This window comes from Thermobia domestica, chromosome 2 (assembly GCF_964235325.1).
Source record: "Thermobia domestica chromosome 2, izTheDome1.hap1.1, whole genome shotgun sequence".
NCBI lineage: Eukaryota > Metazoa > Arthropoda > Insecta > Zygentoma > Lepismatidae > Thermobia > Thermobia domestica.
In genome coordinates this window covers 165,391,307-165,417,090 of record NC_137455.1, presented here as the reverse complement: position 1 = coordinate 165,417,090, position 25,784 = coordinate 165,391,307, and the positions used below count along the sequence as shown (strand labels likewise).

Genomic DNA, 25,784 nt, shown 5'->3' with positions numbered 1-25,784 from the left:
AAAGGAGCACATCCTAAACGAGTATAAAGTTGATTTAAAAATAGAGATCTAAACGATTCAAAAAGTTCACATTCGAAGAGAATATGATTCATGGTCCCAGTGCCTCTATCACACCAGCAATGATATGTGGGTTTTTTCTTAATTTGGAATAATTTTAATTTAGTTAATGCAGTTCCAAAGAGTAGACGATAATAAATGATAATATCTTGTCGGGTCCAAAATTTTATGTGAAACTTAAGTTGTTCTCGTAACGATGAAGAAATAGACCAATATTTTCCCGGTAGGGTATTATCAGCATCATACCATTTAAGTAATTTATCATTATGAAATTCTTTTACTTTGTGAAAGAAATTCCGAGGTGACATTTTAATGTTTGTTGGAGTTCCTGTTATACATGATTGCTTAGCCAAATTATCAATGATATTGCTGCTTTCTTCTATGTTTACATGTGCCTTTATAAAAGAAAAGTTAATTTGATAATTGTTTTCAGTCATTCTTTGATATAGATGTTTAATATTTAGGAGTGACCATGTTGTTGTTTTATCCCAATTAGTCGATTGTAACTTCATAAGCACACTCAAGGAGTCTGAACATATCACAGATTTTTTGATTTCACGTTTTTTAATGTATATTAACGCCTGTCTAATGGCGAATGCTTCTCCTTCAAAAATAGAGATTTCTTTAGGTAATTTATATTGAAGGGTAACTTCTTTCTTTGGGATATACACCGCGGCTCCAACATTAATATCTTTATACTTAGAAGCATCTGTATAGATGAACACTGTTTCTTCGTCAAAACGTTGCTTGAAGTCTTTCCAAATATTTTGGTATATTTTAACCTTTAAATCCTCATTTGAAATTGGTATGTACAGTAAAACCTGCCTTCAACGGACCTTTTATTAAACGGAAATATTTCACGGTCCCGTGAATTTTCCAGTAAAAAACGTGTAAAAGTCCCGTCATTAAGCGGAAACTGTATTATGCGGACAACGGAAAACAAAATAAACCTTTAACGGAAAATTCTGAGTTCCGGACTACAGCATTTAGACAGCCTGTGAGAGGGGATACACATCAATTTACACACATATACTCTCTCTTTATGCCCTATCTCTCTTTATGGTCTATGGAACCCGGAGGTTCCATGCCGGTTTACAAAATCTCTCCACTGACTTCTATCTTTAACCAGCTATCTGTGATATACATTATACTGTCTGTGATAAATTCTTCGTTCTTTTGTTAAATTTTTTTGGGCATTGTTGACCTTCCCCAACCACTACTCATATTCACCCCCACAATTTGTCCTTAATCCCCTCACCTTAATCAAGAATAGTACAGAAAGTCGGAAAGGAGTAGACGAGATGGAAGAAGAAGAGGAATACCGTGTTCCAAAAAGAGATTAGAATAAAGACATATTAAGATGCTCTCAAAAGTTTGAAAGAACTGCAACAATTTGCCTTACGAAAAAATGACTCTGATTTACTTAGTGCAATTTCTCAGGCTAAAGTGTGTGCGGAAAGTAGAGCAGCCAAGCAGCAATGCATACAGAAAACACTGTTTGACTACTGGAAAAAATAAAGAAAGCATGTGCTTAGCATATTTTGTATTAATTTTAAACTTTTTGTGTATTAATTCGTAGAAAAAAGAAATACTGAAGAAATACTTTAATTGAAAAAGGTACGTAGAACATTTTCACAGTATGTCCATTATAAGCAGGTATTTTAAAAAAGACAACGTCTACCTCCATTAAGCGGAAACCCGACTTTAACGGAAATTTTTGCGAGTCCCGCTCGATTCCGCTAAAGACAGGTTTCACTATATAAAGGTTTTAAAACTGTTATTTGTGTCATATTTGATATATAACTCCATGCAAAACAGGGTAACGAAGGTACTTTATGTGTCATTGAATAAAACTTTTTAAAATTAAAATATGCTTGTACGATCCAAGGGAAATTCTTGGTATATGGTATATTCCTTTTTTTTAATAATAATTCAATTTGTTGTAGTTGTATTGGAATAGGAGAATTAGACTTGTCAAATTTTTTATTAAAAAAGTTGATGCTAATTTGGAGAATAGTACAGGTAAAGGTATATATTCTGCTTCCTTTAGAATAGCCCGTTTCGGGCAGAATGATGGCTGAGAAAAAATAATTTTAATAATGTTATATATTGCTTGTTCTAAATCCTGATAATATAAACACATCTGTTGTACAATAGGCTACCGTAAGATATTTTCGATATGTATCCGTGGTGTAAAATTGGTAGTAAGGTAAAAGGATTAATTCCCCATTTTTTCGACGAAAGACACTTAAGTAAATTTTGATATTTAAACTGCTCTTGTACTAAATATTGAATTTGAGTTTTCCAGTTTAATTTCTGGTCCATTCTGACTCCTAAGTAAGTAATATATTTTTCGCAATATAGTTTATTATTTTGAAATTGTAATTGAAAATTTTTAATGTTTTTTTCCTAGAGAATATGATAAACTTCCAATTTAAATCCAATCCATTCTTGGTCATCCAAGTATTGATTTCTTGTAACTGATTTTCCACCTGTGGAATTGATCGTTCAATGTTTTTAGATTATGAAGTCAGCAATATGTCATCAACATAACTAGTAATCTTACTGTTCTGCCAATTTTTATTAATCAGATCCATTATATAAATATTAAATAATAGAGGGCTTAATTTACTCCCTTGAAGGAGACCTAATGAGGTATTTCTAGACTCTGAATAAGTATTTCTTACTTTGATGAATACCTGTCTGTTTATTAAAGTATTATGAATAATTCTGATTATTTTACTTGAAATTTTCAATTTGTGCATTTTTTCTATTAAAATATCTAAATTCACATGATCATAAGCACCAGTAATATCAAATGAGATAGTCAGAAGAGCTCCTCTTATTAAAAAGGTTTTATAAATGTCTAGTGTTAAATTCGTTAATGCATCGTACGTAGAGAAGTTCTTTCTAAAACCTGTAATTTGCGAAGAAAATACTTGTGAATATTCTAGGAACCAATTTAATCTATTAAGTATTAAATTTTCAAAGATTTTATATGCGCACGATAATAATGCAATTGGTCGAAAATTATTAGAAGTGATTGAATCTTTGGAGTCCTTTGGAATAGGTAATATCAGTATTTTTTTCCAGCTTAAAGGAATATGTCCAGTGTTCCATATATGATTGTAATACTCTAATAGAGATTGTAATCCTGAATAAGGTAGATTTTTATAATGAGAGTATGAGATTCCATCTAGACCAGGCATAGTATTTTTATGGATATTTTTTAGCAACATTTCTAATTCTGCTATTGTAAAGTTTTAATCAAGTTCTTCAGTATAGTTGGAAAATAAAAATAGTGAAAGAAGACGACGATCATTATTAACGGTACATGGAGTTAATTTATTATGAAAAGACGGTAGCCATTCTAAATTTTGCAAATGGATTTGAATATCCTGATGTCCATGATACAGTTGAAATTTTTTCCAAAAATGCCATATTTTATAAGATGGTGTACGATCCGAAATATTATTACAAAATTCTTGCCAACTAGATCTTTTAGTATTGTATATAATTTTTTTGGTTTGAGCTTTTTGTCTTTGATATTGAAAAAAGGATTCAGGAGTACGTGTTGATACAAACTGTTTAAATAATATAATCGTATTATTTACATACTTTTGACAAATATTATTCCACCAGATAGGTCGACGTCTATATTTTTCCTTAGATTTATTTTTTCCAAAATATTCCTTATGATTCTCATTACGTAAATATGAAACTGTTTTCTTTATGATTTTAAATAAATCATCAGGGTTATTATTTTGTGACAAATGCATTTGAATTGTGTTTTGATATTCTGACCAAGAAATATTTGTAGAGATTTTTTTTGTAATTTAGATTTGAAACAATTAATATATGTTTGGTAAATATTTTCCTTTGTTTTTCCATGTGAAATGTAATGAGTTTTGAAAACAATAGGGAAATGGTCGCTGAAACACGTATGATAGTAAGTTTGCCAATCTGTTTCCAAATAATAAACATTTTTCGTTAACGTAAGATCTGGTGCTGATAAATTATTAAATTGTATTCTGGTAGGTGACCCATTGTTAAGAAAAATATATGATGATTTCAACAATTCTGCAAGAAATTCCCTTCCTCCTGTGGTGGTTTTATTTGATCCCCATATTTCTGAATGGATATTCAAATCGCCACTTATATAATCAAAATTATAAGTAAACAATTGTTTCCAGAAAGACACATCTACATGAATTTTAGGCAGAATATAAAGATTAAGAATTTTTAAATTACCAATCTTGATACTAAGATATTGTATATGCGGGTGTAAATTTTGAAAGTGAACATTTATGGTTTGAAAATTTAAAATATTTTTTACACATATTGCAATTCCTCCATGTGAGTCGTGACGTATTTGATTTAAACATTGATAACCTTTAATTCGTAAAGGTATTTTTGGAGTACACCAAGTTTCTTGTATTAATATGACATCAGGAGAAAAAATACTTATTAAATTTATTAAATGATGTAATTTACCATAAATACTTTGGGAATTCCATTGTAAGAAGATGAGTCTGTCTTTCCTACCTATATCCATTTTTTTATAGCTGTAATAAAGAACATAGGTTGTTGAAGATAATATCAGATGTAGTTTGTATACTATCTCCCTCGTTTGATATCATTGCTGAATGAATTATCTTTCTGATTCCTTCTTTTAACTTTTGTTGAGGTTGTGGAGTAACTATTGATGTTATCATAGACTCTTTATCCTTTCCGGAGAATTGTATTAGAGCTGTCTCCGGATGCTCTAACTTATGAGGATTCTTTCTATTTATTCCCTTCGAATCTTCAAGGGCGAAGTTATGGTTTCCAGAACATTCCGGTACCGGAGAAGTCACTTTTCTCCGTAACATGTATGAATTATCTTTATGTGGGAGGAAGTTATCGGCTTTTTTATATGTATTGTCATTTTCATTTGAAGATATTTTTATCTTGTTAAACTCATCATTTGTTGAAGAGATTGAGTTAAATTTTATATTTTTATTATGATATTTCCCCTTAACTAGTTGTGAAGACGATTGAGAAGAGTTCCATGAAAACAATTCCACTTGACTTTTGCGTCTCCTCCGGTGGAGAGCTAGGAAGGTCTCTTGACACATGAATTCTTGGGGTTATTTGTTTCGGAGCGGGAGTTACCAAAGGAGGCATATGTTCTATATTGAACAAAGATGCATAAGTTGTATGACTCATATTTGAATTATACCCCTCTGTTGATCGGAGGTTAACGATAGAGTGATCTTGATTAGTATTTGAGTTAATGTTGATTCATTTTTTTTTTTTTAATAGCATTCGCTTCATTAAAAGATATTTTTTCTTTCGCCTATAATTCCATAAGTTTACCTTGTCTAATTCTTTCCGGACAATCTTGAAAATTAGCAGGATGATTTCCACTACAATTGATACAATGAGGAGGGTTGTTACATGGGTCAGACGGATGCGGAGCGCCACATTTTATACATAAAATTTTATTTGATCTACAATTATTCTTACGATGTCCGAATTTATTGCAACCTGAGATACATTGTCGGATAGCCGGTATATATGTGTGAACCAAGCGTTTAATATAATATAATTTAATATCATTAGGGAGTTGCTGAGAATCGAATGTCAAAATTACTGTGGAAGTGGGTTGTAGTTCACCCGTTGAAGTTCTTTTGTAGATACGTCTAGATGACGTAACTGTAAAGTCACATTTAATATCATTTAATAAGTCCGACATTTTTATATCTGTTTCTATGCCATGTATCACTCCCATCGTGTAAATGAGATGATTCGGGATAAATGCTAGCCAGTTATTTTGAGACAGAATTTCATGTTTTAAAAATGAATTGGCTTCCTCGCCCGAACGAAATTTTATTTTCAGTAAGTTCCGACCAATTTTGTCCACACTTCGAATACCTGGAATGTCTGCAAGGTATAATTTTTTGCTAAGTGCCATAATGTGCTTTTTGCCTAATTCTTTCGAATTAGATTTGACGAAGACATAATATGGTGCAAGATGGTGCGAACCATATTTGGTTTTACCTATGGTAGTGGCATTATTAGTATCTTTAAAACTCGTAAAAGTAGAAGCTTTTTTATTCGAGATACCATCTACGGAAGAAAAACTTATTTGATTTGGATGAGTACTATTTGTATTCGATACCTGGTCATTCGTTTGCGATGTAATCATGGAATCATGTTCATCTAGAACATTCGATTCTGTATATTCTATTTCTACTTCATTGATTATAGTGTATTAATCCAGTTTTGCATAACAACATGATAAACCATAGAAAATATGAAAAAAAAAAAACACAAATTAGAATGAAAGAACTATAACAGTCAAAACACTAAGTACAACACTATTTTATGAAGAGAAAAAGGAATGATCTCACCAAAAAGAGAATCTGGAATGTTCCAGAAATGTTCACCAAACTGACTGCACTCTATAATTGTCTGTGCAATTATTCGTAGTGTTTTTTCATTAACACAAAGATTGTAAACAATATATTACACAGTAATTAAGTTATTAGAAAATTCACTCGTTTTTGCACTTGATTTTACTCTCTTAAGGCAGCCATTTACACACTCTCTAAATATCTGCTCTTGAGCAGGCTGCCATTTTTTCCTTCCCAATAATTATCCATTTGTCTTTTTAACAAATAAATTCAGTGGCACTCTAAATAAGGTCTTTCTTACCATCGTATATTTTCGACCCACTTATTGTTAATTTCTATCACCTACAACATTTTCCCCGCTTTTTCTTTTGTTGTTCTTCTTCATCTTCTCTTTTGGTTTTTGTTCCTCAATTGCTATCAGTCTATCCACTTGTAATTTAAATTTGTCAATCATCCTTTCATCATTATCTTTTACTTCTTCGGTTTCTTTCTCGTCAACTTCTTCCTCCACTGACTCGGTTCGTTCCTTGTTCAATCCTCTTCTTCTCACCACTTTGTTATATTTGTCTTCTGAAGTCTTTTTTTTTTTTTTTTTATTTCTTCACGTTTATTGAATTTTACTTGTTCTAGTACATCTACCTCCTCTAACTTTATAAACAACTCATCTTTTCTAAAGTCGTGAGTGTGCGTTTATTTTATGTTGCTTCCCACGTCCTTCGCATGATATATCCTCATATATTTCATCTGGACCTCTGCTTGCTATCTGGAAAGATCTACTTTCATCTATATTTAATCTGCGTTCTGTCTTTACCTCATAGTAAGAATTCATCATGAAGTCATTTATTGAGATAAGGTTCTGTTCTTTTCCTTCCTTTTCATTGGCATTCAAACCATCTAACGCTTGTTGGAAATCTTCCATAATAAAAGTGTCCTTATCTTCCTTCTTCAGAAATTCCTCCTTTGGCAAGTCTCCTTTTGTTAGCATTCATCTCTCTTTTAGGACAACATCTGGTGAAATGGTGATATTCATTACAATTCCTACATTGTATATCTCTCGCAGGACATTGGTACGTTACATGTTGTCTTCCACAAGCTACACCTCCATAGTTCTGCCTTATGACTTTCCGGCAAAATTAGTATTATATTGAACCGTACGATTTGTTGTTGGGCGCTGTGGTTCTAATCTTGAATCCGGAAGTTGATCGGTTGTTGTTTTTAGTTGCCCTAACCTCATATCACTACTATAAAAAACTGTGACTTCTTTTTCTAATTCAATTTGGTTGGCAATATCTACAGCCGTGTTCTTGGTTAATTCTTTTGTAGACAGCATCTTCTTCCGAGCGACCTCGCTTGCTATTCCGGAAACTATCTGGTCTCTCAGAGAGTCCTCTCTGAATTGTCCAAATTTACACCGGTTGGTCTGCTTTTTTAGTTGGAGTAGTAATCTTGATACAATTGACCAGATTGTTGTTTCACATTATGGAATTTATATCTTTCCACTATGAAATTTGATGTTTGCTGGAAATGTGTAACTAGAAGCTCTTTAATAGTATCATAGTTTAATTCTGGGACTCTTTTTGGTGCTGCTTGTTGTTGGGAAATGAAATGGTTGGCAACGAGAACTTAAGTTTAACGCCAAGTATGTCATCTTTAGAAAAAGAAGAAGTATTCTATGTTCCTATGTTGTTTATGTATAATTGGTTGGAATGGCTAATAAGTTATGAGATTAAGAAGGGAGGAATTTTATGAGTGGACGAAATAACTGTGTTTCAGTACCAGAGAAAGTTCTGTAAATTGTAGCGATATATGAAGTAATAATTAAATGAGTGATACGATAAAAGATAGAGTTATGATTATAGTTAATACCATTTAGTAACTGATTAGTGTACAATTTAAGTCTAACAATTTATTACTTCAACTACTTATATAAATAGTTGAATTTTCATCACTATCAATTTGGCGACGAGGTAATTGGAACCTACGAAGGCAAGTGAAAATGCAGGGCAACTCGGAAGAAGGAAGTTTTAAAACAGTACGACCACAGAGTTCCATGGAAAATTGTCGGATGTCGGAGCTTAAAAACCGTGATCTCTTAATTCGATATTTGGTTAGAGATATGTGTCATCTTAAAAGAATCATCATAAATCAGAAGGCACGACCATATGAATGCTTCAGGTGTTATCAAAAATCATACATATCAGCTCAGCGTTGCAAATTTTGTTTATTAAGCTATGCTGATGATGCCTGCCCTGCACCAAATACACTCCGTTTCAAATGTCAATAGCCTGGACATTTTGCGTATATATGTTTACCCATTCAGAATTCACATCAAGTTCCAAACTTTACATCAAGAGTTTGTAAGAATGCCCCATCCTGTACCAAAAAACAACTTCATCCAAAGAATAATGTGAGGAATGAGAAAGAACACGTTGAAAGAAAGGAAATTTCTGACAAGAGAGTAATTGGAATTCACTCAATTCAATCTAACTCACCAATGGAAGTGCTGAAGAAACCAAAATTAACTCAACCGACATACTGTACGTACGATTACAAAAATATAAACAACAACAGGGAAGTACTCAATCTATGGAATCGAAAGAAAATAATCCGACTAGTACTGTACTTTTATAGAGCTTCAACTGTGTCAATTACAGACAACAGACAATGATCGAGAAGTTCATGAGAAAAACAAGTTAAACCTGGCTAATCGGGAAGAAAGATTCATATCAAAAGAGGTGAAAACAATTGAAGAATGTACCACTACGAGGAAACTAGTTCCACCGTTGGTTGAAATAATAACTGATGGGAAAGTACCAGTCTAAAAGAAGAGACCTAGGAGATACAGCACTACGGAACAAACGTAGAAACTATAAAAGGAAGAAGAAGGAAGCTCGGTGAAGGCTTGATAAGTGAAGGTAATAGTAGTAGTAGTAGTAGTAGTAGTAAAAAAAAAAAAAAAAAAAAGAGGGGAATGTTGTTGGGAAATGAAATCGTTGGCAACGAGAAACTTAACACCAAATATGTCATCTTTAGAAAAAGAAGAATTATTCTATATTAATATATATTAATATGTTGTTTATGTATAATTGACTGCAATGGCTAATAAGTTATGAGATTAAGAAGGGAGGAATTTTGTGATGAGTGGACGAAATAATTGTGTTTCAGTATCAGAGAAAGTTCTGTAATTGTAACGATATATGAAGTAATAATTAAATGAGTGATACGATAAAAGATAGAGTAATGATTATAGTTAATACAATTCAGTAATTGATTACTGTACAAGTTAAGCCAAACAATTTACTACTTCAACTAATGATATAAATACTTGGATTTTCATCACTATCAAGAAACAGTTGTTTTGGTTCTGTTAACACAATTTCCTTAATCCATCATCTCACCAGAACACAGGATACGTTTGGAATTCCAAACTTCCAGAACTTTTCAGGAGCTGATATTTTAAACAGAAACAATCTCGAAAGTGAAAACTAACCAATTCAATGAAAATGGGATGTTCTTTGAAAGAGAAAATACATTTCAATGTAGATAGAAATTTCCCCTTTTAAACACTCGGATAATGGATCTCACTTAACCCGAAAATTCTCTGAATATTATTAAAGAACTTCATAAACAACTAAAAAGAAGCTTGCGTTAGGTGATACAAAGAAGGTATTAGTAGAAAATATACTTCAGTAAAATTAATTAACGAAAACTATTTAGGCATTGCACTCTCCTAAGCCTTCTCTGGTAGAGGTCTAATCCTTGCTATAATTCATCTATTTGAGATTGAAGTAACGAAGACAGAAAGCATGTTGAATCTTAATTTACTTCTGTGGCTAACTCAAGGTTAACGGATGCCTGGAAATTTGATTACCCCGTTCTTTACTATAGAATAATCCGTTTCACTCTCTTTCGGCCTTGGTTGTACTATTTCTTAGTACGTATCTGGATGTTTTACCATTTTTCCAATGTTTTTTTTTTTTTTTTTCCTTTTCTTTCCTTTAAATGTTTTGCGGATCCCAAGAGAGTAAGGCTCTAAGTTATAGCTTGTTTAGCTTATGCGTAAATCCGGCACTGGCTACACATATCTCGGAAAGTCACAGAAAATCAAAATAGATACCCTCTGGTTTTTCCTTACAAAAATATAAAAATCATTGCACATTGTTCAAGTTAGAAGAATTCGAAAGAAGAAGAGATACACAAGTTTGATTTGTCTATTTTGTCTTAGTACAGAAAAAATTCTCAGAGGAAGAACTGAAGTGAAATGAAGTCTTCAACGTCTCACGGTTATGTATTTTTAGGCTACTGGAGATGGGTCAGATATGAAAACTAAATATTGTGAAAGAATTCGTGTAATGAGAGCATAAGAGAAAACGAGAAATTCTTGAGAAAACTCGCGGACACGATGCTGTCTATCACAAACTTTCATGGCCTAAAATCGAGGAACCACTCAGACCAGAAACGAGCGCTCTATCACTGAGCTACGTGGCGTTCCCTTTGGAGAAATAACTATGGTTCCGATAGATGCATTCGTCAAGTAAACATTATGTGTGATAAACCAACCTACAAAAAAGTACTGACGCTCAAGTGTGAATTCGTGGTTTTCTTCGTCCAGAGTGCAAATTGAATGAACAGCGTACAAAGACATCTAGTAGATTGCATTTACGTGTCTTAAGCATTATTAGTTGTATCATGGATAACAAAGTGATTCAGACAGTTTTCTAACGATGGAGGGACCAGGAAATAAAGTTATACTCTGTCGAAGTAAAAAAGCTCATAGCCAGATGGCAAAAACATGTAGTATCGATACGGTCTAGTCCAGAGCGCAAAATTTCGAAGTGAGACGCACTCGCCAATCCAAAATTGATGGTCGCCAATATCTCTCACGTACAAATTATGAGAGGTCTCTCCTCCCACGGCATTTGGTTTGACAAAGAGAGAGATTCCATGTTCGTTGTGGAGACCTCACATTCCGTGTTTTCTTTCACTCAGTGACAATTATTTTCGTGCGAAACAGAAAGTGCGAAGCCCTGTGAGTTTAGGCAGAAACCACTCCTACTGAACACTGGTCGCTAGCTCTAAATTTTTAGTCGCCAATGGCGACCTGACGACCTGAAATTTTGCTCCTTGGTCTAGTCCATGTGAAGATATTCACGTGGCGCTCTTCGTATTAATATATTCACATTACGATGTACAGCCGTGGTTCTCAAACCTTCCGATAACGCGCACCCCTTGTTCATTCGGAAAGTAATCTGCGAACACCCTTGCAACACTATCTGAAATTGTACATGGTATTAAAAATATACTAATTAGAATTACCATTGACAAGAAAAAGATCAAGAGAAATAATGCAATAAGTAGTTTATTATAAACATACATGAGTGTTTCCTAGTGAACGAAATTTCAATTGAAAATACAGTAACTTTCAGTTTTTTTTTTTTTTTTTTAAAAGGAAATTCACTTGATGAACAATGTTCTCAAATGTGGGGGTCATTAATGTGAGGAATAAAATTCTTTTTGTTTTTCCATAATTGTATTAAAATCCAGAATACATTTTGTCACCATCAGTCTTAGGTCCGATTCCACATGACGACGATGAGACGATTTCGCTTTAAATGTTTTAAAAATACAAAGAGCAGAAAAGGTCTGCTCACATAAGTAAGTGGTAGGGAAAAGCATCAAATATTGCAATGCCTTTTTAGACAACTCTTCATACTCACAGGGTAGAAATTTAGTAAAGTAGGAAAACATTTAAATTTAGAAACGTACGTATAATTTCTAATTGCTTTCTTTTTAGTAACAGAAAAAGTGCTTCTTGCATAACAGCTGTGAGTTCCATTTTATTAGAACATATTTCAATTTTCAGGCGCCGCGGACCTCCTGGCTAGGTCCCGCGGACCCTACTCTGAGAACTACTGATGTACAGCATTTGGCATTTTAAGATCAATTCCTACAAGATCTGCGTAGTCATCATTCAGCCTTGTAGCTAAGGGATGGTCATGCGAGGATTAGCCCCCTGAATTTTTCAGTTATTTGTAAGTATGTATGTATGTATGAATATAACGTGAGCTCAAGTCAGCCACCTTAAAATAATCCCCCCCCCCCCGTCTTAATATTTTGTCTACGAGCCTGTCAACAATAGTGAATCAAATTGCATAGACTGCTTCCTGGAGTCACAATAACCGTTTCTTAATCCGTAAAACATTCAGTGAAGCGTACTGTACATTCGGACAAAAATTTATATGGGAATTCTCTCAAGCATCCGTAACAGTGACGACGCCAGCTTCAATTTCTTAATGGGAGCAAGCGGAGATGCAGAATAATTTTAGGGACAGCAAATTTTTATACACTGGAAATAATTTTATATTACTTGACCTACATTACAATACAACGTATATACGGAGGCAGGCGTTGTCACCGGGCGCAAACCTTGTTCTTCTGTCCCTACTTTGGCCAGGGGCGGCTTAGGATTTTAATTTTGGGTAGGCCCGCTCCCTCGCTTATGGATACATATACTCATTTGATTGACTAATGACAGTAAGAAATTACTTTTACAATATTGGTTGATGCTATTTTTAAATAATTATCTACCATTAATACCAACAGTAGAAAATACATTTACTGTCTATTGCATCCTTTAGCGTTTATTATATTTTTCAAAATTTTTGGGTAGGTCCGTGCCTACCTGCTAAAGCTGCCACTTACTTTGGCGATTTACTTCTGAATTTTTTCATAGTTCAGAGCATCGCAAACGTGTTAGAATATAAAATGAAGTAAAAGGACAGAGCGTAGGAACCGTAGCTATGAAATTTCAAGTAGGGAAACTTCAAAAGTAAGAAGGGAAAAGAGATAATAGTGAGGGTAAAAATGTCGTATAATATGAAATTGAATAGTGCATTATTTCAGGAATGTAAACATACCAAGGATAGATTCTACAATTTTAAAAGAAATGAGAAGAGAGAAATTAAAGTGGCAGATTGCTTGTAAAGTGCAATACATACATTTTTAGTATTTACACTTACAAAAGCAGCGAACGCCCATGCATCATACATGTTTTGTAAATGTCAAGTCATACCTCCCAAGGGATGTAATCCATCGGAGGAACAGTTCTTTTTCCGAGAGTTTATTCTGTTCTGAGATAAAGTAAATCAAATATGTGCATCTCTGCTTGTTTCGAATTATAACAGTGTTCTTCTAACTTGCATTAAGCACAATGATATTTGCTCATTAAAAAATGTACTTGATTGTTGCTTTTTTTTCTCATTCAACTTTTGATAAAATACCCAAAGAATTCCCCAGTTTCTTTGGGAGTCACCCTTGCGCCGCCCCTGCACTACATTCAATTGTGCATTAATGGAGTCTGCGACTACAAATAATTGACCTTCCCTTTGGTCTGACTTCAATCTGACACTTTGTTCTCGAGTTATGGCTATTTTTGTATTTTTCCGACAAATTTTCGGCTGGTCATAGCGCCGAAAAGAATCATTTCTATCCCCATGTTGATACAAACATTTTATCTTATCTTAGTGTCAGAACTATAAACTATAACGCGTAATATGGAATTCTCTTGAATTTTATTTTTGTATCTTTTTTGGACTACTATTCAATCTAAGACCACAAGAGCATACCTCGAGGACTACTTGTGGTCCGCGAACCATAATTTGAGAAACGCTGACTTAGGGAATAAAGAATCAAAGATGCAGAAAACTGGACATGCCACTAGTAGCTCAATTGCTGAGAATTCGTTGGCAAGCAGGACATCCAGCTTTTCGAGTCCCGCCAATCTACCGACCAGATTCTTCTGTGTTGTTTCGACGAAGTCATTGATGTTCTTGACATTTACATTGCTGTAAATGCGCGTTAACAAAGCGTAATGCCTGAAAATTTATTCGATGTGTTACGGAAGAGGAAAAGAGAGGGAAAGAAGAAATGAAACTTACTTCACTATAGTTTCTAATGCCTTCTTGTTGGAGTTTTCCATATTCTCGATTTCCTGTACGTCTTTCAATTCAGCAAGCGCTTCATTTATTTCCATGATTTCCATTAGAAATTCAGAATCCATTTGTATGTCACTCTCTTCAATGCTCCTTCCTTCTAGCTGTATCATGTAGATTCCACGATCTAAAGGTTGTTGTAATGTATTGTAAGCTTTATTCACCAAAGAAGAGTATTTGTCTGACAATATCTGCTCATCCTAAAATAAATGAATAAACACAGTCATAACACTACTTATTTCTAAAAGTAATCAGTTTTTAGAGAAAACGGAAATAGATCGGAGTATTATTTTAATTACATCATACACATTGCACGAAAAATAACATGTAGTACTTAATTGTATAACTTAAACTATTTCTTTTTTCTCTAACACATAATAAGTTTATGGGAACACCGCCCACGTAACATTTAGTGTAAAGCATGGTAGCAAATAAAAGTTTAAGAAAAACAAAAGAAACTAGCTCACAAATAAAGGGTCCAAATGGATTAATCTAACTGCGGAATGAGATTTAGTGCGCCTGATAGAGGATGTGAAAATATGTAAATATGCAAAGTTATAGCGGCTGAGCGCCATAAGAAACGAGGAGGAGGGGGTCAAAGTTTGTGGTCAAAGTTCTGGATTATCACGAAAACACATGTAAGTTAAATATATCTATAAGCCAAGAAAACTAACAGTGAAATTTGATATCCAAGTTGTATATTATTACATTATTATTATCAAATTTCGTGATAATCCAAACTTTCAATATACGAGTATCAGTCTCATAGATTTTCGTAAATAACTATAAAGATGATCCTCAATCTTCCAAATAAGTATAGATAACGATCATTAAAGTTCATAATTGACTTTTTGAGAACATGGTGGCCCTAATTGATATATCACATGACTACCTTTCCATTTCAAAAAATATCACAATTTCAAAATGGCGGCGGAGGTTCGCGATCTACTCTGCCCATTTTTATTTTGCCAATATGTGAAACTACCACCCTTTGCATTTCTATCTTTCATTATTTTCACGATTTAACAGTTTATTTGATGTATTTCAATAACATAGCATAGTCCTTCTCCTAGGGTGACCAGATTCTGACAAGCGAAAAGTAGTACACAAATATAATAGTAAATGATAGTTTATTGCATCGGCGATACGCATATCCTTATTTCGTTTAACGTTAACCTTAAGTTAATCATTGAAGGAATTCAACACAACTCCAAATGCTTTGATGAATGTCAAAGTAGTTTATTTTTATGATCATACAGTGAAATTTGGTGTAGGGCTAAAGACGTTTTTCTAATTGATTTTCGGAGTGTGTGATTATTTTAAGGAATGAGGAAAAATTTAGACCCGCACAAGAGAACTTCTACTTAAACTTTGTTAGCATCAGTGTCGTAAGTTGAAAAAGAAGCCTTTCCTACCTTACCGATATCTCAACAAGCTCTTCTCAGTAAAAACAATGTATTGCAAAACATTGTTGATTGTTCTCTTTCCCCAATCTTTTGAGGAGTGTTAAAAAACACAGCGGTTCATCATCCTGGAAAAGAGTGATTCAAAATGTTGTGAATAAAGAATGAAACATTAAAATATTGCAAATAAGTTAACTCAGGATATTTTGCACGACATTTACAAAAAAAAAAAAAAAAAAAAAAGGACATTTCTCGTTTTTCTAGACGTCTTCGCAACACGCAAGACAACTCTCTGAAAAACAGTACTGTACAGCGAAAATCAGTACATCTGGTCACCCTACTTCTCCCACCAACTTTGACCCCCTCCCTCTCCGTTTCTTATGGCGCTCAGCCACTACAACTTTGCACATACATATATTTTCACATCCTCTATCAGGCGCACTACGTCCCATTCCGCAACTCCATTCATCCATTTGGACACTTTACTTGTCAGATGCTTAATTTGGCTTTATTAAACTTTTTTTGTCTGCTTAAATATGGTAATGATACTGTCTTTATTATAAACAATCAGCATTATAATAATAATAATAAAAAACATCCCATCGTAGAAAATTGCTAACTTCGCATACAGTGTGATTGATACCGATACGCATCATCAGACTTCGAATTTCTACATATGACAAGTGATTCCACATAGGATATTAAATCGAAATCGGCTTCGTTTCTAAGTTACAAGCTTACAATATATGGAGAGATACATTAATAGCACAGATAGAGACTTAAGTGAAAACAGTGCATGAAATTTCAGAAGCAGTCATAATGATTAGTGTCTAATTTAGAATTTTGTGGACACACGCTGAAGTTCTACCAAGAACATACAGAAATTTCGAACAATCTAATCTACTAAGATATGCGAAGAATTCCAACGTTCTGGACTGAAGATTTGCCTAGATCAAGCTGATGCTAAGTGCTATTTTTATTTTCCTACAGCTTTCTACATTGCTTCTTGAGACCTAAAAATTTATTTTTCCATATATTGAAAGGAGCCAGAATTATTCGCAGAAAGATCTATTGGATTGGACACATCTTACGAAAACATTGTCTTCTTCATACCTCACAGAGGGAAAGATGAAAGGAAAGCCAGAAGTAGAAAGAAAAAGAAGAGCACAACTGATCGATGATTTGAAAAAATGGAAGAAAATATTGAGACTTAAGAGAGGAAGATCGAGAAACGTGGAAAAAACATTTCCAGATACGAATCTTAAAAAGTCCCAGGATCTGGCAATAGGCATAACAATATTGATAAGATTGTAGCACAAAAACTTAAGTCGATTTAGATTTATCTTTATACAGACTTTCCTTGGCTTCTTTTCATGACTAGAACCAGCATCCAAATTTTCTAATAGAACTTCTGAACCCTGTACAACAGTTACTATCACAGATCATTCAAAAGTCGATCCCATGAAATTAAGTTCTTTTTTTTTTTTTTTTTCAATAACTTTATTGACAACCTAGAACAGATCTTGTCTATACAGAAATCTGTTTGCTGTTATTAAGCATGAAATTCGCGGTGGTCAGAGTTGGGAGACCCTTCGTTAATCCTTGGACAGTACTTTCTAATACATAAAAGCAGTAAGCAAATTCATTTATAGTAAATCAAAGTGTGCAATTCTATGAAAAGGTAAATAAATAATATGTAAATACTTTGAAAAGATTCACCTTAAAATAGGATGCATGGGTGAGTGAATCCTTTTTATAGTATAGAATCTTTCATGTTAAATTCATATAAATTCATATGAGGTTTCTGCCCCACAGGAACCATCTCACGCCTAGCCTTACCTGCCCCTTTCAACACACGTGATAAGTCATTTTTGGACACAATGAATCAACGCTCCTGGCAGTTTCATAATGGAACTATAACTGTAATTCACGTCAGAAAGAGTAGTTATGTAGCCTTTCCAATAAGCGTTTATTTTCGGCGGCATTTGTCCCGATATGCAGTTGCCACACCTGTCACGCAGTCAATGGTCCACGGTGCTCACACGACTGGTAGCTTCCTTCTCTTCCCGCTTGGTGGTGTTGCGCAAGGTGTAATTTCGTCACCATAGATTGGAAACAACCTTCTTTTGACACGAGAGTCACATATTGTGCTTATTGTTTGTCATATATGTGTTTATTAAACCATAAAAAGAATTTCCCTGAAGCATCCAATAAAACCAAACTTCTGCATACAGTTTTCGAGCATTATTCCCTTCATACTCGGCGCACTAAAACAAAATTTGCTTCTACATAAATGATATGATGTATGGATTTTCTCTATACTCATCCTATGGGCCGATTAAGATTGAATAGTTAAAAAATAAAATGATGGTTTTATATTTTCTTTTCCAAATATCTGTTTGATCAAAATCTTCTTAATGTGTACTGTACTACTTCTGTTCGGTCAAAACTACCAAACAGTTTATTAGCGTTCTCAAAATATGATAGCGAGGAGTACTCCAAAACTGAACGAAAAGTTTGCTTTTACAGAATGATTGAGATAAGAGAATTCTATTTATGGTTCAAGCAAACAAATTATAAACTACAAACACAGGATGTATTTTTTATATCTTTTCATTATATACTATAGTAAGCCTTCTAATATCAATCGACTAGATAAGCTTACTTAACAGTCTGCGACAAAATAAATAGCATATTTTATTTAGAATTTATGCACAAAATATTCTTTTTTTTTTTCTTTCTTCTATCACTGACTTTGCGATAAAACTTACTTAGCAGAAAGCCTTCTGTGGCAGGAGCTTACATGCGAAACGAAACCATTCCCCTATTGGGTATAATTTAGTCATGTAAGTTTATTTTGCTTATTGTTTACATCATATTGTAAGGATCACCATCTTTTTCAGCATGTATTATTTCTTCAAGCACATGTTACTACTGTAAAATACGTGCTATTGTTTGTAAACATCAACGCAAGCAGAGATACACGGAAATAAGAAAAACACGATGCCGACACAGTGAAACCCGAAGATGATCGACTCGCCCAGATGTCACCCATAAAGGAGGGCCAGGAGAAGACCAAATTATCAGTTCAAGACTGATCAGCTAACCTTCAACACCTGCTCCTGAGTCGCTTCGGACAAAGGAGTTTTCACCTTACCTAATTCCTGGAGGCTGCCATGAGCAAAGAAGATTCCTTAACAACCATCCTGGAGGCTACCATGAGCAAAGGAGTGAGCGGTACATACCTAATTACAACCTTCATCAACCGAAGCCACTTCAGATGTGCTAAGGACTAAATATTGAAAGCACTTGTTTTGTATCTTTACAAAGAAACTTTGTTAATTATTCTATAGAAAACTATTTTTATAATAAAATTGGTGAAGAGCAGATCCCGGATTATTATTGACTCCACCGAAAGACATTACAAGTATGCATCTGAACTTAAAATTCCCACTACTCACTGTGCTGTTTTTAGAAGCAAATTTCTTACCGTTTAGAACAATTACACAGAAGATTATAATGTTTTAAACACTTCTCATCTGAATTCTAATTTCAAAACTAAAATAAAATGGTGTAATGTTATAATCTACATATATACACAAACAAAAAGGAAGTAATTCTATTTCACTAATAGCCAACATATTGTACATAATTTAGGGATCGAACTTGGGCTATTGTTCGAAAGACGGCTTAAAGACTTCTGATACTGCAACTCAAAATAATAAAATATAGTAATAAAATACATCATCAACTGAACATTCAACACTTTCAATATAGAGCTCTGGTTCAGCAAAATTGACAAACGGTAACCATATCGATACCCACCTATACGTAATCTAATACTATTTTACTCTATACTAACACTAGTCTTTCTGGTGCTAGTGTCCAAGACAATCAATCATGTGGCTGAAAGTTATACTGTTCAACATTCCTTTTATTTATTTTTTTTCTACAGGATATATATAACTTACACTCACGGACGTCAGGATACATTAGATAAATTTTATTATTAGTGTCTTTTTAATTTAATGCTTCACTGGTTTATTAAATGAGAAATTGTGAACCTGAACTTATCTTTCTTTATTCCTGATATAAAATGAGGATTAAATTCCGTTAAGTTTCACCGTTATTACTTATATCATAGTAAATACAACCGAATCTAAACTAATCTAACATGTGTTTTATAAGTTGGCAAGGGGTAACGGAATTTATGCCTAAAATGATAATGTTGATATTGATTAACTCTTCATTACATGCTTCAATTCGTCTTTATGCGCATCCAAAAATTACGACTGCTTTACAAATGCTTTTCGACACATGGTTGTTGCATCTTTAATGCGACAACCCTGATTATTCTGGGGCATTAATTGAATGTAAGTCTAAAACTCGCATCTTAATATGTATAATGGTGGGATCTTAATAATGCAATCATATTAAAGTTAATGGATCAATAATTTTGACAATGTATTGATTTAATAATTTCATATTGTACAGGGGACTTGAGAAGAAAATGAATCAATTTAACATTTAATACGCACAATTTTTGGTTCAAATTTGTACATATCGTAGTAATACATATCATAAATCTTTCTACGGTAACTGCAACTTTATAATCCTTTGAAATAAATTTTTAAACACAGTTGGTATCTAACATGATTTTTTTTTTTTTATTACCATAACACTTTGATTAAAATGCGTACCCTAAAGGGAAGGAGGGGGATCAAAATTTATACAGGAGGCTCTTAAGTTAGGAAAGTGAGACTTGGTATATAAACTCTTCATTAAAAACACCTGGAGACGTATCCGAGCATTTTTAAAATGCCATATCTAAAGGAAAATTATATTTATGTAATAAAATTTCTTATTTTGTATTCATAAAATAGCGAAAGTGAGGACACAGTTAAAACGATTAAAATTTACTTTTAAATAATAATTCGATTTGACCTGGATATTTATCATTTGCTCTATATCTGGATTAAAGTGTGTATTCTAAGGGAGAGAGAATGGAAAGTAAATTTTACGCAAACAGTAACGGCCACACTATATGAAGCTGGGTTGAGTTGCGTTTCTATCTTTTCATTTCGATTCAAATACGCATTCTTAAAGGAGTGAAAAAGATGGTTGAAATATATCTTTCATATATTTGCCATAAACCAATTCTTTTTATGCTACAAACTGGGACTTCAGCTAGAAATAGGAAGAAATACGAAACATATATTTGAAAAGGAAAAGGCCATTCGTGATTAGAAACACCTGACTACTAAAACATCTGACATATCATGGTATCATTGTTGTAATACTGAGTGCCCTTAACTTGAAATCAAATTCTTATATTTATACACAATTCATGCTGATATGCTAGTTAACTCTGAAGAATTTTACAATTTTAAATCTAAAGCTATTGATATTCATCATGAGAAGGTTACGATGAAAGGAGTAACACAAATGTATTCATACTGATATATTCTAGCAGCATTCTACATACACTTATTTTACTTTATTCTTTACTGATTTAAGAGGCCTCATCACTGCAAAATTAAAATACCGCTAATTTTGCAGTAAATATGTGATATTTTCAAATAGATAAAAGATAATCGAAAAGTGGAACAAGACCTCCCTAGACAATATTATTTTGCGTGAGATACCGTTACCATGACTCATTTATCTGCTTTCGATTTCCAGCCATTTAGAAAATGGGCATTTATTTTCGCGTTTCTAAATAACTGCAAACGGAAAGCTACTAGGTGCCTCGTGATAACGGTACCTCATGCAGAATAACATCGTCTAGGGAGGTCTTGATCCACTTTTCGATTATCTTTTATCTATTTGAATATATCACATAATTACTGTAAAATTAGCGGTATTTTAATTTCTCAGTGATAGGGACTCTTAAGAGGCTTAAATACAAATATGTACTAAAATTATTTTAATTTTCTTTGTTCCGTCCAATTATTGTGAAATGAATTCTGAAGATTACTGTGAGTGCCCATTCTTACTTCGGGAGACAAAAATGTACTTACTGTTACTGAGTAGCCGTCACATGTGAGAAACATCTTTAAAAAAATAAAATAAAATAAAACAACAAATATCAGGAAATACCAAATTTCGTTTTTACTCTCGCATCACATAATAACGGAAATCTGAAACTCCCATAGTTTACCAGTTAAAAAAATAGGAATATTATTCTATTCCGTTTAAAAAAAATAAAATAAAATAAATTCAAAACCGAAAAAAAAATCAACAAAAATCATTTTTTAAAAATCACTACAGACAAGGCATATACGGTGCAATTATACAAAACATCCATCGACCCGTTTTAGTGGGCACCACAAGATGTATCTAATCCGGGTTAAGGCAAAGTGAAAAACAGCTCGCGCTTGCGCCAAAATGCGTCTGTAGGGAGCAGGCACGTTAGCGAAGGTGGGTATGCAAAAAAAATCCTTGATTCAATATTTGCTAATATGACTGTTGAAATTGGTACCATGGTTCGTATCTACATTTGATACAAACCAGAGTGAACAATGTAAAGATAACCGTTAATACAGACTATAAAATCCACCTAATGCATTGCTACATCTGTAAAATGCTCGAGTCCATTGTCAAGAATTGATTAAAAACTATTATTCTACAACAAAGAACTTATACGGAACAGCAACCTTTAAATATTTACAAAATATAGAATTATGGGTGCAGATTAAGAATAGTCAGCCAAATAAAAAAAAAAATAGTTATCTTGTTTTAAATGATCCCGTAAGACGTTCTCCACTATATTACTTTGGCATATGCCCAAATAATTTCGTACATATTGATAATATGGGTGTAAGTTGATGTATCCTGAAAATGACTACTTGCTATCCTATTAGGATATATGCATTTGATCACAAAATTCACTCACAGTGTCTTAGAAGTTGTTTCATAGGATAAGAGTTTCATTCATTGGTGCAAATTCATTTTACGAAAACTTGCCCTTACGGGTATAAATACCAGTTCAAATGTATGCCATAAGAACGACTGTGCATAAAACACAAACCAACTTGTGGTACGTGTTCACTACAAGCTAAAATGCTACCTAACCGATTCAGCACAGGATCGCAGTAGGGGAGAGACCGGATTTAGCAGGCGCGTCAGTGACAGAGGGTATGTGCATAAATGACAATAGTACAAAAAACAAACATGCATAAAATCACACAGGTTCGAGCACTCGTAATGGTTTCATACTTGCAACTCTACTGGCAAACATAAAATATACTTCTACTATATCGTGCTGAAATACTCCGCCGGTGGAAATTAGTGTATTACACAGTCATAGTGTATGCACTCATTCATTGTAACTCAAGTATAACCCTTGTAATCAGATCACACTTCTAAACATAAAACGCTGATTTCCTAAATTGTGAAGAATTCATCCGACACTACAATTTAACGTGCAGTTTTATTATACGGACCCATAGAAGAAGTAATAGTAGTAGGAACGGGTTAGAAGCTTCACAGGGGTTGGTTGGGTTCTCTTCTAGACATGAAATGAGCAAATTAAAGACTTGTCCAAATGTTTAGGCTGATATTTAATATCTCCCCCTACCTTGCACATATAAGATTTACAGTGTGTTACTTTACAAAATATAGCTGAGCTAGGGACAGCTAACGAAGGGAGTTAGAAACCCCCAGGGCCCTTGCAGGGGCGCGGACAAAATCCAAGGAACAGTATAATGTGCGTAGCTGTGGTATGTACCTGTGAACACTCTAATTAAATTGTATGTTTGTTTCTTTCTTCAATTGTCATGCAATCTAAAGTTTTATCTGTAATTCTTCAATTTATTGAAATAACACCTCATTTACTTTTAAAGAACTGAAAATCCAATAGAGCATGTAAGATTGTCACAGTAAGAGTGCAGATGAGCTTTAATTACTTATCACATCCATATGAAAGTATGTAAAAGTATTATACACAGTGTTTTGAAACAAATAATTTTGATATACTGATCAAATTTTCGTCAGAAATGATCAATATGTGAAATATGTACGGTAGTTGTAGAGTGTTGAGTTTTTCTTTTTGTATTCTCGTCTTTCGCCTTTAAATTCTAAATAAGTGAAATATAGATGTATCTATCAAGATCAAAATGTGGATATGGTAATGGTAGAAAGTAATTTTTTTTTTATCTAAATTATATCTTTTTAATTTTATTTCTACTTTAATTCTCAATGAATAGAATAGAATTACGTAAGTGTACTCTTTTTAAGACTGGGCTGCTTTACTGTTATTTGTTACCTCTGATTTAGCAAGTCAGTGTTTTTATTTTCTGGTTATTTATGTGAATATACTCTTTTCAGTCAAAATATTTCTGATCACCCTAAATTGGATCCACCTGGGCATGTCCTAGCAGTAGCCAGAATATTTTATGAATAATCTGCATCTGCACTCTTACTGTGTCAATCTTTCATATTTTATTGGATTTTCAGTTCTTTAAAAGTAAATGAAATGTTATTTCAATAAATTGAAGAATTACAGATAAAACTTTAGAATGCATGACAATTGAAGAAAGAAACAAACACAATTTAATTAGGGTGTTCACAGGCACATACCACAGCTACGCACATGATACTGTTACTTGGATTTTATCCGCTTGGATTTTGTCCGTCTTACCAGAATTTAGCTTGGATTTTGTCCTACACTCGCCCTTGTACTTCAACTTTTATCACAGTTTATAAGGCACTCGGTTTTGGAACCATGAAACGAGTTGGGGGAGATACGAAATGCCATCCAAATTTTTATGTACATTTTACAATCTATGGATCTGTATAGTAAAACTGCACCGAACATAATATCCTACACAATCCTTTCACATGCACTCACTTATTTTAATCGTAATATTTTTTTTATGATGGATTATTCTAACCTGTACCAAATTATGTTCCTACCTCGCTTCTGTTACCGAAACGATCAGGATGAAGCACAGTTTGCAGTTTAATGTATTTCGATTTGATTTCATCCGGTACAATATCGAAAGTCTTGTGTACTCCCAGTACATCAAAATAATTCATACTATCATCAAGTTTCTGTAATGTATCACAGTTGCTACAAAATAATGTTAACATCGTGTTTTTTCCACATTTCCAGCATTTCGTAGAAACGCCAGAAAAATTTCTTGCGACACATATCATCCATCTCCATTTTGATAGCATGTTACATTTAACACTGACTTTTAGGTGAGTTGACTGAAATTGCTTTTTCACTAATTACAACTTTTGAGCTCGTCCGAACTACTTTTATTTTATTATTATTATTCAATAGCTAATTGATCATTCTTTAATCTTATCTTTCATATGTGAATAATTTTCCCTTGCACTGGGAATCGGAATGTGACCTTCATTTGTCAATAGTAACAGCGTTGCCAACCTCGGAGAAGAAAATTATCGATTTTCGTCCTTAAAATTATCGTATATTACAAAAGATTATCGTATATTCGTTATAGGCGTGATAATTGTATAAACAAGTATAATACTACTAATAATAGCAACTTATATAGTAATCTTCAGTTTCGAACTCTACATCGGTGTCACTATCCTTATCATACTTAATTACGCAAAGTAATTACGCGATACGTAATTTCACTTGCCACAGAACGATTCTAACTTCTTTGTTTTTCACATCCAAACAAAGGCGCTAACATTCACGTGAGCGAATAATAGAGTCATCTATCATGAACAAACAATATTGCCATCTCCACGTAAATGTGATGGATGCAGAGATGCAGCGTTACCAATTCTCAAATCGTTATTGATTTATTTTGGCGAGAATTACTGTTAAAAATGTGTTTTATAATTCTTTAATACAAACCTTCAATTTATTTGCACATTCAAAAATTGAAAAAAAAATGCGTTCTAAAATTATCGTGTATTCACCTATTATCGCAAGGGCATTATCGTATATCGTATTA

General features: G+C 33.4%; 1 protein-coding gene across 2 annotated transcripts in view; it reads right to left on the bottom strand.

Annotated features, from left to right (window-relative positions):
- The window catches only part of Hsc20 (iron-sulfur cluster co-chaperone protein HscB-like protein, mitochondrial), a 43,746-nt gene extending 18,512 nt beyond the window's left edge, over positions 1–25,234 (bottom strand). For both annotated transcript variants that reach the window (XM_081747743.1, XM_081747740.1), the window contains exons 1-2: positions 24,766–25,234; positions 14,393–14,646 (exon numbers count right to left, since the gene is read on the bottom strand). In XM_081747743.1, the coding sequence (XP_081603869.1) occupies positions 14,393–14,646; positions 24,766–25,029 (518 nt within the window). In that variant the 5' untranslated portion in view covers positions 25,030–25,234. The remainder of the gene's footprint in view (positions 1–14,392; positions 14,647–24,765) is intronic.
- Positions 25,235–25,784: the final 550 nt, after the last annotated feature.